General features: G+C 47.4%; 1 protein-coding gene across 1 annotated transcript in view; it reads right to left on the bottom strand.

The window, feature by feature from the left end:
• The window catches only part of si:ch73-60h1.1 (calcium/calmodulin-dependent protein kinase type IV), a 28,494-nt gene extending 17,772 nt beyond the window's left edge, over positions 1-10,722 (bottom strand). The window contains exons 1-4 of the mRNA XM_012823173.3: positions 9,174-10,722; positions 617-695; positions 403-465; positions 237-319 (exon numbers count right to left, since the gene is read on the bottom strand). Of these exons, the coding sequence (XP_012678627.1) occupies positions 237-319; positions 403-465; positions 617-695; positions 9,174-9,280 (332 nt within the window). The 5' untranslated portion in view covers positions 9,281-10,722. The remainder of the gene's footprint in view (positions 1-236; positions 320-402; positions 466-616; positions 696-9,173) is intronic.
• Between the last annotated feature and the right edge of the window lie 273 nt (positions 10,723-10,995).

The raw sequence follows: 10,995 nt of genomic DNA, 5'->3' as shown, positions 1-10,995 counted from the left end.
TTTTTCATAAATAACCGGTTAGTGGGATGCCCTTTTTTTTAGCTTGAGCACCTGCCCCCCAAAACTGCTGTGCATGGCCCTGACACGCACACTGTGACACACACACACACACACACACACACACACACACACACACACAATCAGTCTTACACACACTGTGACACACACACACTCACACTCACACAGTCAGTCTTACACACACATGGAGTGTGTGAGGGGGCCATGTGGAGACTAACCTATCAAAGAGCTCCCCTCCTGTGACCAGCTCCAGGATCAAAGAGATCTCGGTCTCGGTCTCAAAGATCTCCTTCAGGCGTATCTGGAGGCCAGAGAAACACACACCATCACTTTATGCTTCATATCTACTTCAGATCTCTGAGCGCCAATATGACACACACTTACAATGTTGGGGTGAGAAAGCCGCAGAAGAACTCCAATCTCAGTCCTCACAATCTTCTTGTCGATCTGAGGATGAAACAGTGTACATTTAAAAATAAAAATAATAATAATAATAACAACAATAATACAAATAATAATAATAATAATAATCTTAACTAAACAAATAAATAATGAAATATACTGTATATCTCTCATTTGAGAAGCTGAAAGAACTTACAGTTTTCTTTAGGACCTTGGCAGCAAAAGGCTTCTCTGTCTCTTTCTCCTCACAGCGGTAAACGACTGATGTGGCCCCCCTGGGAGAGGAGAGGAGAAGAGAGGAGAGGAGAGGAGAGGAATAAGTAGGAGAGATATCTGTGAGAGCCACCCACACTGGTTATGAGTAAAGCTGACAGAGCAGCAGACCAGGGCCGTATCTGGGCCGTATCGGGGCCAGACCTGCCTGGGTAGATTTGCCCCAGTGCAGGTGAATACACAGAGATCTCCAGCACACAGTATCTCAGTGGTCCCCAGTACTGATCTGACTACAGACACCTCTGCAGGCACTGGAGCTGTTTCACGTGAACAAAGTGCACATACAATTTGCCATAATCATGCTGTCAACAAATCATTGGATTTTCCAAAGATAAAGATTAATCAGCACATGGTGTCTCTAATCATCGCCTCCAGTGACAGACAGACACCGAGGGGGAATATCAAAAGCAGGTGCCAGCCATCTCCACAGATTGGAGTCATTTTGGCACTAATGCCTGTAAGCAGCGAGTCAGAGCTGCATTAAAGAAAACCAGAGAGAGAGAGAGAGAGAGAGAGAGAGAGAGAGGGAGAGAGACAGAGGGAAGAGAGAGAGAGGGAGAGAGGAGAGAGAGAGAGAGAGAGAAGAGAGAGAGAAGAGAGAGAGAGGGACAGAGAGAGAAGAGAGAGAGAGAAGAGAGAGAAGAGAGAGAGAGAGGGATAGAGAGAGAGAGAAGAAAGAGAGAGAGAAGAGAGAGAGAGGGAGAGAGAGAGAAGACAGAGAGAGAAAAGAGAGAGAGAAGAGACAGAAGAGAGAGAGAGGGACAGAGAGAGAGAGAGAGAGAGAGAAGAGAGAAAGACAGAGAGAAGAGAGAGAGAGAGAAAGGGAGAGAGAGACCACAACTGACCCATATGTAGAGTTTTAGCATATTTTTTGTGGGTAGTAAGTTTGTATAATATCATCCAATTTATTATGACGGTGCATTGTCATGAGAGATAAACCCATTCACCCCCTACCTCTATATCTGCACAGGCCATTCACCCCCTACCTCTATATCTGCACAGGCCATTCACCCCCTACCTCTATATCTGCACAGGCCATTCACCCCCTCACTCTATATCTGCACAGGCCATTCACCCCCTCACTCTATATCTGCACAGGCCATTCACCCGCTCACTCTATATCTGCACAGGCCATTCACCCCCTACCTCTATATCTGCACAGGCCATTCACCCGTTCACTCTATATCTGCACAGGCCATTCACCCGCTCACTCTATATCTGCACAGGCCATTCACCCGCTCACTCTATATCTGCACAGGCCATTCACCCGCTCACTCTATATCTGCACAGGCCATTCACCCGCTCACTCTATATCTGCACAGGCCATTCACCCGCTCACTCTATATCTGCACAGGCCATTCACCCGCTCACTCTATATCTGCACAGGCCATTCACCCGCTCACTCTATATCTGCACAGGCCATTCACCCCCTACCTCTATATCTGCACAGGCCATTCACCCGCTCACTCTATATCTGCACAGGCCATTCACCCCCTACCTCTATATCTGCACAGGCCATTCACCCGTTCACTCTATATCTGCACAGGCCATTCACCCGCTCACTCTATATCTGCACAGGCCATTCACCCGTTCACTCTATATCTGCACAGGCCATTCACCCGCTCACTCTATATCTGCACAGGCCATTCACCCCCTCACTCTATATCTGCACAGGCCATTCACCCGCTCACTCTATATCTGCACAGGCCATTCACCCCCTACCTCTATATCTGCACAGGCCATTCACCCGTTCACTCTATATCTGCACAGGCCATTCACCCGCTCACTCTATATCTGCACAGGCCATTCACTGTTTTGTGGTCCGGGCATGAAAGCCTGTGAATCTGAGAGAACAGCTGAATCTGAAAGAACAGCTTTTCAGGCCTCCCGGGATCTTGTTAGGGTCTGCTGTGATTGTTGAGGCCAAAAGCTTACTGAATTTGCTGCATGAATTCTCACATATTGCAGTTAAAATTGCTAAAAAAAAAATTGTGTGAATTTGCAAGTTTGCAAAATCCTGGAGGGACTGGCTTTTACACATATATCAGAAAAACACCTCAGCTAGCAAGCTAGCTAGCTTTTTATCAGTAGCCACCAACTGTGCTGCTGTTGGTGTTTCCAAAGCTCCTTCTTGCCTCTTCAGGGACACTCTGAAGACGAGAGACGTGCAGAGGCTCTCTAAACATGCTGTGGATGGCGTGCAGGTCTGACAAGCCCAGGGTATCAGCCTGGCAGCACTCTGGCCATTCACACCCCACTCGTACCGCAGATGCCAACTGCCCTGGAAATGAATCACTGAAAGCAGGGCTGATGCAGGGCTGATGCATATTCATGTATTTAATGGTAGGCAGGAATTATGTTACAGTAATTCATTGGCTCCTAGCCCAGATGCTAATAAACTTGGTATCCGGCCAACTGCTAGCAGAACAGCGATATGTTTGACCATGTCACATGCTGGTCTAGTAACATATTTGCTGTTTGACCAGCTTCCTATGAAAGAGAGCAGCTGAGTTCTAAAGAGAGTTCTAGTTTGCACTGCTGATTGAGAGGTAGGGTTTTTAGTTTGCACTGCTGATGGAGAGGTAGGGTGTTTAGTTTGCACTGCTGATTGAGAGGTAGGGTGTTTAGTTTGCACTGCTGATGGAGAGGTAGGGTGTTTAGTTTGCACTGCTGATGGAGAGGTAGGGTGTTTAGTTTGCACTGCTGATGGAGAAGTAGGGTGTTTAGTTTGCACTGCTGATGGAGAGGTAGGGTGTTTAGTTTGCACTGCTGATGGAGAGGTAGGGTGTTTAGTTTGCACTGCTGATGGAGAAGTAGGGTGTTTAGTTTGCACTGCTGATGGAGGGTGTGAGAATGGCCCGAGGCCATCTCACGATGTGGGATGTAGGCTACTGGAACGTGGTTGCAGGTAGGCAGGAGCACACACAGCGCAGGAGACAGTGGCTTTCTTATAAAAATATCTATTTATTTCTTTACAAAAACAGGGACTCGAACCCCAAAAACATATAAACAAAACCAGGGCAATCACAACCCTAAAACATAAAACACACACTGAACCAAACTAAAGCTATAAAACAGACAAGGACTGTGTCACACAGGTTTCGTCTAGTACCTTGTCTCAGCTTTCTTCCAGCCTGTTCAGTCTGTCTCTCGCTCAACAATTAGGTGCACCTTTTAACAAGGCAGCCATGGGGCTAATTTGGCCCAATCAGTCCCAATTGGACCCTTCCACCGTTACGGGGGAACCCGGACCCAACCATTCCGGTGGGGGAGTCCAGCCCTTCTCCCCTTGTGGACCACAGTGAGAAGGGGGAGGGACTTCACCTTTTCACAGAGAGGTAGGGTGTTTAGTTTGCTCTGCTGATGGAGAGGTAGGGTGTTTAGTTTGCACTGCTGATGGAGAGGTAGGGTGTTTAGTTTGCACTGCTGATGGAGAGGTAGGGTGTTTAGTTTGCACTGCTGATGGAGAGGTAGGGTGTTTAGTTTGCACTGCTGATGGAGAGGTAGGGTGTTTAGTTTGCACTGCTGATGGAGAGGTAGGGTGTTTAGTTCATGCAGTTCATGTGCATCTCTTCAGTATTCTGCGCTTCATTCTGTACCAGATGAGGTAGCTCTCTACCAGAGTGATTATAGTGTTGAAAATGTCTAGTTTAGTCTAGTTTTTATTTAGTTTGCAGGTATTATGAAGAAAGCCTTGATTTTAAAAGCTGAAAAGGGTAGGATGAAAGAATGCATGACATCACATATGATTTATTTAAATCATCCCAGGGTCCTTTTTATTAGGCCAGTGTCCCTCAATCAGAAGTCAACCAGAACAGGACAAAGTGGTACCACAGCAACCACAGTTCAAATCCAGGGGGGGAGGGGGGGTTATTGTGTTTGCTCAGAGGATGTCTTGTTTTCGTATTTTTTGGTCAGATCTGTTCCAATAGTTACTCCTTTCCAGTGGACATCCAGTTTCTTCCCTTCGGTTTTAAATTGAACATTAAACGGTAGCCGCAGGGCTCCTTTAGGCGTGTATGATGTGAAAGGTATGAAACAGCTGCTCACTCTAAAACAAGATCTCCACCAATCAGGGTCAGATCCTCTCCTGTGACTGTTGCTACCTGGGTTACCTTAGTTCTGCCCGGAAACACCATTGTGTATAATGTATCTCCTGCTTCACCACATGAGGAAGTTATTGACCTCAGAGGACATTTTACAATTGTACCCAACTATATGCCATTAGTCACTCCATTCCATGGAGTTAAGAGTTTTCACTTAAAACACAAAACAAAAACAAACAAAAAACCACAACAGAAGCTGCAGGTTCCTTGAGGTGTCTTTGATGTGAGAACCAGTACCTGACTTCACCCCCACAGACACACACACACACACACACACACACACACACACACACACACACACACACACACACACACACACACACACAGACTTCCCTCAGTCAGCTGCTATCTAAGTTATGGGACCTCAGGAAAGTAAAAGTTCATGAATATGAAGAACCCTGGAAGGAAGATCAATGCTCATCTCTGCATCTCCCAGCTGCTCAGTGGCCATGGCGCCATCTCGGTTTACTGCTTCATGTTAAACACTGCGAGAGAGACAGAGCGAGAGAGCTGTAAAAGGACACCTCGTCTGTGCTTTCGCATCGAGAAAAACACCAGACTGCACCAGACTGACTCCCTCCCTCTGTGAGAGCGGCCATGCCAAACCTGCCTCTGTGTTATCCGCTCGGTTCCGCTGAGTTCTAAGTGAATCATAGTCTCAGCTGTCCTGCTAATACAATCTCCACCCAGCCTGCCCCGACAGCCTGCCTCTTGTGGCCGTGTGTCTCCTTGGTAACCAGGACAGCACCGTGGTAGAGGTGGAGGGATCCTCTGTGATGTCTGTGTTTAACAGTCAGCTCCCGAGAGCCTGTGAGGCCACTGCCCGCCTGCTAGCCAGCTCCACTCCGCTCCGCACTGCCCTGTTCACATAAATATTCTATGAGTGAGGAGCGCTGCCGCAGGACTGCAGCTCACGGATTCACTCCGGGTACAGGGAACCGTGCTTGTGGTGCAGCGCATCAATATTAACATGAAATAATAAATGATGAATTTAATGAGAAATATGAACATGTACTTTCCTCGCAACACAGACCATGTCCGTGTCATGACAGGTGAAGACCTAATAGCTCCACTGTCTGCACTCTCCTCGGTAACATTATGCAAGAAATCTGTTGTGTAAGCCAACATGGGAATTATACAGTGACATTCTGAGGTTGTAAATGTTTTTTTTTTCGGTCAGAAGAGCGAGACGCATTGGGGGGCACTGTGGCGCAAACAGTAGCCCCGACCATATTCGGGCTTGACGCCAATGGAGGACACAGGTTCGAATCCGGCCTGATGTCATTTCTCCTGTCCACTCCTCACCTCTTCTCCCTCTCATTTCCTGTCCCACTCTTCACTAATCTATCGATTAAAGGCATAAAAGCCCCAAAACAAATCTTTAAAAAAAAAAAAAAGAAGAGAAGAGAGAGACGCATAATAACTTTCTTGTAGAGGGCTGGATCCCACTCGTTATATTTCAGTTTTTCCTTCATTCTGACGGCGTGAAGTCTATCAGAGTCTATCAGACAGAATTCTGTAATGTTGTGAGGGAGTCAAAAGAGAAAGAGGAAGAAATATCTAAAGACCTGAACTCCGGTGAACTCTGTGTGTACAGGTGATAAGGGAGCACCCAACACACACCAGCAAAGAGAACACGGGAGAGGGGGGTAACAGAGGGGGAGACCTAGAAACACACACACAGGTAGGTAACAGAGGGGGAGACCTTGTCCTTGGAAACACACACACAGGTAGGTAACAGAGGGGGAGACCTTGGAAACACACACACAGGTAGGTAACAGAGGGGGAGACCTTGTCCTTAGAAACACACAGACAGGTAGGTAACAGAGGGGGAGACCTTGGAAACACACACACAGGTAGGTAACAGAGGGGGAGACCTTGTCCTTAGAAACACACAGACAGGTAGGTAACAGCGGGGGAGACCTTGTCCTTAGAAACACACAGACAGGTAGGTAGGTAACAGAGGGGGAGACCTTGTCCTTAGAAACACACAGACAGGTAGGTAGGTAACAGAGGGGGAGACCTTGTCCTTAGAAACACACAGACAGGTAGGTAGGTAACAGAGGGGGAGACCTTGTCCTTAGAAACACACAGACAGGTAGGTAACAGAGGGGGAGACCTTGTCCTTAGAAACACACAGACAGGTAGGTAACAGCGGGGGAGACCTTGTCCTTAGAAACACACAGACAGGTAAGTAACAGAGGGGGAGACCTTGTCCTTAGAAACACACAGACAGGTAAGTAACAGAGGGGGAGACCTTGTCCTTAGAAACACACAGACAGGTAGGTAACAGAGGGGGAGACCTTGTCCTTAGAAACACACAGACAGGTAGGTAACAGAGGGGGAGACCTTGTCCTTAGAAACACACAGACAGGTAGGTAACAGAGGGGGAGACCTAGAAACACACAGACAGGTAGGTAACAGAGGGGGAGACCTTGTCCTTAGAAACACACAGACAGGTAGGTAACAGAGGGGGAGACCTTGTCCTTAGAAACACACAGACAGGTAGGTAATAAAGGGGAAACCCTTGGAAACACACAGACAGGTAGGTAACAGAGGGGGAGACCTTGGAAACACACACACAGGTAGGTAATAAAGGGGGAGACCTTGGAAACACACAGACAGGTAGGTAATAAAGAGGGAGACCTTGGAAACACACAGACAGGTAGGTAATAAAGGGGAAACCCTTAGAAACACACAGACAGGTAGGTAACAGAGGGCCACGGATAGACCGTGAGCTGTGATGTCTAGAGGAGTACTTAAGTACCAGAGTGGGGAGACCCTGTCCTCAGCAGGCAGGGGGGCAAGGTAACATAAGGGCAAGACTCTGTCATCAGCAGGCAGGAAGGCAACTGTAGGTTACACAGGGGCAAGACTCTGGCCTCAGCAGCTCACAGGTCTGAGGATCTAAGGGGAGACCCTGTCCTACTCCGAGGCACGACTGCTCTGATGAATAATCTCATCATCACACCACATGACTGACACACTCAGAAGGGCTCACACAGCGGCTGTGATGAACACCTACCCATCTGCTGCAGCCCCAAAACACACACCATCCCAGCGACTCTCACAGAACATGTATGTGCGTGAGAGAGAGAGAGAGAGTGTGTGTGTGTGTGTAGGTGAGAGAGAGATAGAGTGTGTGTGTGTGCATGTGTGCATGTGAGAGAGAGAGAGAGAGAGTGTGTGTGTGTGTGTGTGTGTGAGAGAAAGATAGAGTCTGTGTGTGTGTGTGTGTGTGTGAGAGAGAGAGAGTGTGTGTGTGTGTGTGCGTGTGAGAGAAAGATGCAGAGTCTGTGTGTGTGTGTGTGTGAGAGAGAGAGAGAGAGAGAGAGAGAGAGAGAGAGACAGAGTGTGTGTGAGACAGAGAGAGACAGGGTGTGTGTGTGTGTGTGTCTGTGTTCAAGATCAGGTAGTGGTGACAATGTGGCTGCGTGTAAATGTGTGTGTGTGTGTGTGTGTGTGTGTGTGTGTGTGTGTGTGTGTGTGTGTGTGTGTTTGTGTGTGTGTGTGTGTGAGTGTGTGTGTGTGTGTGTGTGTGTGTGTGTGTGTGTGTGTGTGTGTGTTAAACATTGACAGGTAATGATAATCCTGGTGCTGACCGCCCTGAGCAGGCTCTCAGGCTGTGGCTGGCTGGCTGAAGGACTGTGTGGCTGTGTGGCTGTGTGGCTGTGTGGCTGTGTGGCTGTGTGACTGGCTTGTTGGCTGGCTGAGGGACTGAAGGGCTGAAAGACTGTGTGGCTGTGTGGCTGTGTGGCTGTGTGGCTGTGTGGCTGTGTTGGCTGTGTGGCTGTGTGGTTGGCTTGTTGGCTGGCTGAGGGGCTGAGGGGCTGAAGGGCTGAAGGACTGTGTGGCTGTGTGGCTGTGTGGCTGTGTGAGGGGCGTGCAGGCTTGGGCTAGGGTGGTCATTCATAAGTGATTACACATAAATCACAGTAGGGATTGAAGAACATCACCTGCTGCTGTATATATACCCCCCACCCTCTCATTAATCCACTAACGTTTCTCTATAGTGGTCTTAAGCTGCGATATGCCCTGGCTCTGCACTGCACTGATACGTGTGTGGACACTGGGCTTTCCACTGTGGGTTGATCTGAAATGACTCTGCTCAGAAATCTGATTCAAACACACTGGCACACATGAGCACTAGGGGATAAAACACACGTAAGCTTTCTCCTCCGAGTTAGTGGCCATCTTCATTTACTGTAATACTAGTAATCTCTTTACTTATTTTAACGCCACAAAGTTTAAAGTCCAACATTTCCTCTTTGCTATCTTAAAATAGATATCCACGTCCAGTGCATTTATTCTCATATGTTTGTGTTTACATTAATGTCATGTAAACCTTAGGCTGGAAGTGTTGCAAAAGCCTACCTTCCTAGTTCTGCCCCCATTGTATAGAAGTCCTCCATGGTGACATCCCGACGCGATCCATCGACCCAGTACTCCACCGCACTGGCGCCCGTGCGTGAAGTAGGCATGTTGGCAATTGCACTACACGGTAACCTCGAGATCCAAGCGGATGGCGAGTCTTGTTGTGAATACAAATCTCTGTGCTATCAAGGAAACCGAGCAAAAAGCATGGCAATGTTTACGAGTTCCATGCAGTTTAGCGGAGCTGCATTCAGTGGCCACCGAACGTCTCTATGCCAAATAAATCATCGATTTGTAGACCCAAAATGTTCTTATGGACTTATTCATTTAATCTTTCAGTCCATCGATGTCCATCTCACAAAACAATCTGTATGACCCCAGTAGACATTTACGGCTGTAGTCTATCTTAAGGAGGTGTCATGAATTTTACATTTATCACTGACATCAATATCCCGGAACTATAATTACTCAAAACGAATTAATGAACCAGTATCCAAACATCTAGCTAACTCAGTCGCAACACTGCCTTTGTTTATACAATCAATGTTCTGCTTCAGTAGGGCCTGACAGTAGAAGATGTAAAAGATCCAATCACGCATAATATTTTCTGCATCACAAATCCAGCAGCGACTCAATATTCAAGCCAGCACTGAAATCCATCGAATCGTCTCAGCGCTCCTCGGCATCAACAAGACGCGCGATTATATGTGTCAACAAGCAGCCCATGATAAAAATGGCAGACACATTCTTTAACAGCGCTGTTGGTGTAATCGGACGATATCGGCAACCAGCTGGTAACACTCAAACGTCTTCAAAGAAGTCCAGATCGGCAACTGCGAAAACCCATATGACCTATCACTAAAAGATTTTCTTTTATTCCTTGGCCAGGGGTGGGGAGGTGTTGGTAGCGCTGGGGGTGTGTGTTGTTGGTGGGGATGGGAAATGGGAGGGGGGCGTCACCAGAGTCGCACGCCCTCCTCTGGCTTCTCCCAATCCGGGTCGTTCAGTGTGCGCGGAAGCGGAGATTCGTTTGGAACTCAGATAGTCAGTCAAAATATTACGATTCCATTTAGTCTCCACGGCCCGACTCTACAGCAGACAAAACACGCTGTAGCTTCGAATGGATAAGATAGACATGCGGTCTGAATTTAGGCCCATAGCTTTGCAACAAAAAAATGCTACTTATCCGGTGCGTTAAAAGCTTTAAAAACAGGACTGGACATGCTGTGGATAACTTCAGCACTAGGGACAGCTCCGTGTTGACACAGAAAGTGACTAAAGGCACGACAGCAAGTCATCATATTCGACAGCAAGTCATAATATTCGACAGCCATACAAATACCTTCATCGAAACCGGTTTCCGTTTGCCTGAAAGGGAGTACAATTATACGGTTTAAAGTAATTTCTTAACTTTACAAGTGTGTTTCAAAACATGTCACAATCATTGTAATATGCTATTTAAATGTTTTCAACTCAGTGCCGTGTAATCACTCAGCTATTCTTGTGGGTGAGACTGTAGCAGCCGATCGGCGGTGGATAAGATCCACAGCTGTGGCCGAGGATTAGCGCAAACCAACATTAAATCCATACTGTGACTTCAAAGCGACAGAAGGCACATTACGCGCTTCTTCTCAGACAGAGAAATGTTCCCCTCCAACTAACATCATCAGAGGGAATTGAGTCCACTACGCCAAGATGATACCCAGAGTATGGCATACACACCACGAGGTCTCACTGGCTTCAGTGAAAGACAATGATATACCTCTCTCTCCATTACTTTTCTCTTGCTGCTATACTCCAATCAATTAGGCATAACTAATGT

This window comes from Clupea harengus, chromosome 10, assembly GCF_900700415.2.
Source record: "Clupea harengus chromosome 10, Ch_v2.0.2, whole genome shotgun sequence".
NCBI classification, from domain to species: Eukaryota; Metazoa; Chordata; class Actinopteri; order Clupeiformes; family Clupeidae; genus Clupea; species Clupea harengus.
Note: the sequence above shows the minus strand (reverse complement) of the source record. Positions and strands in the feature narration are given on the sequence as shown.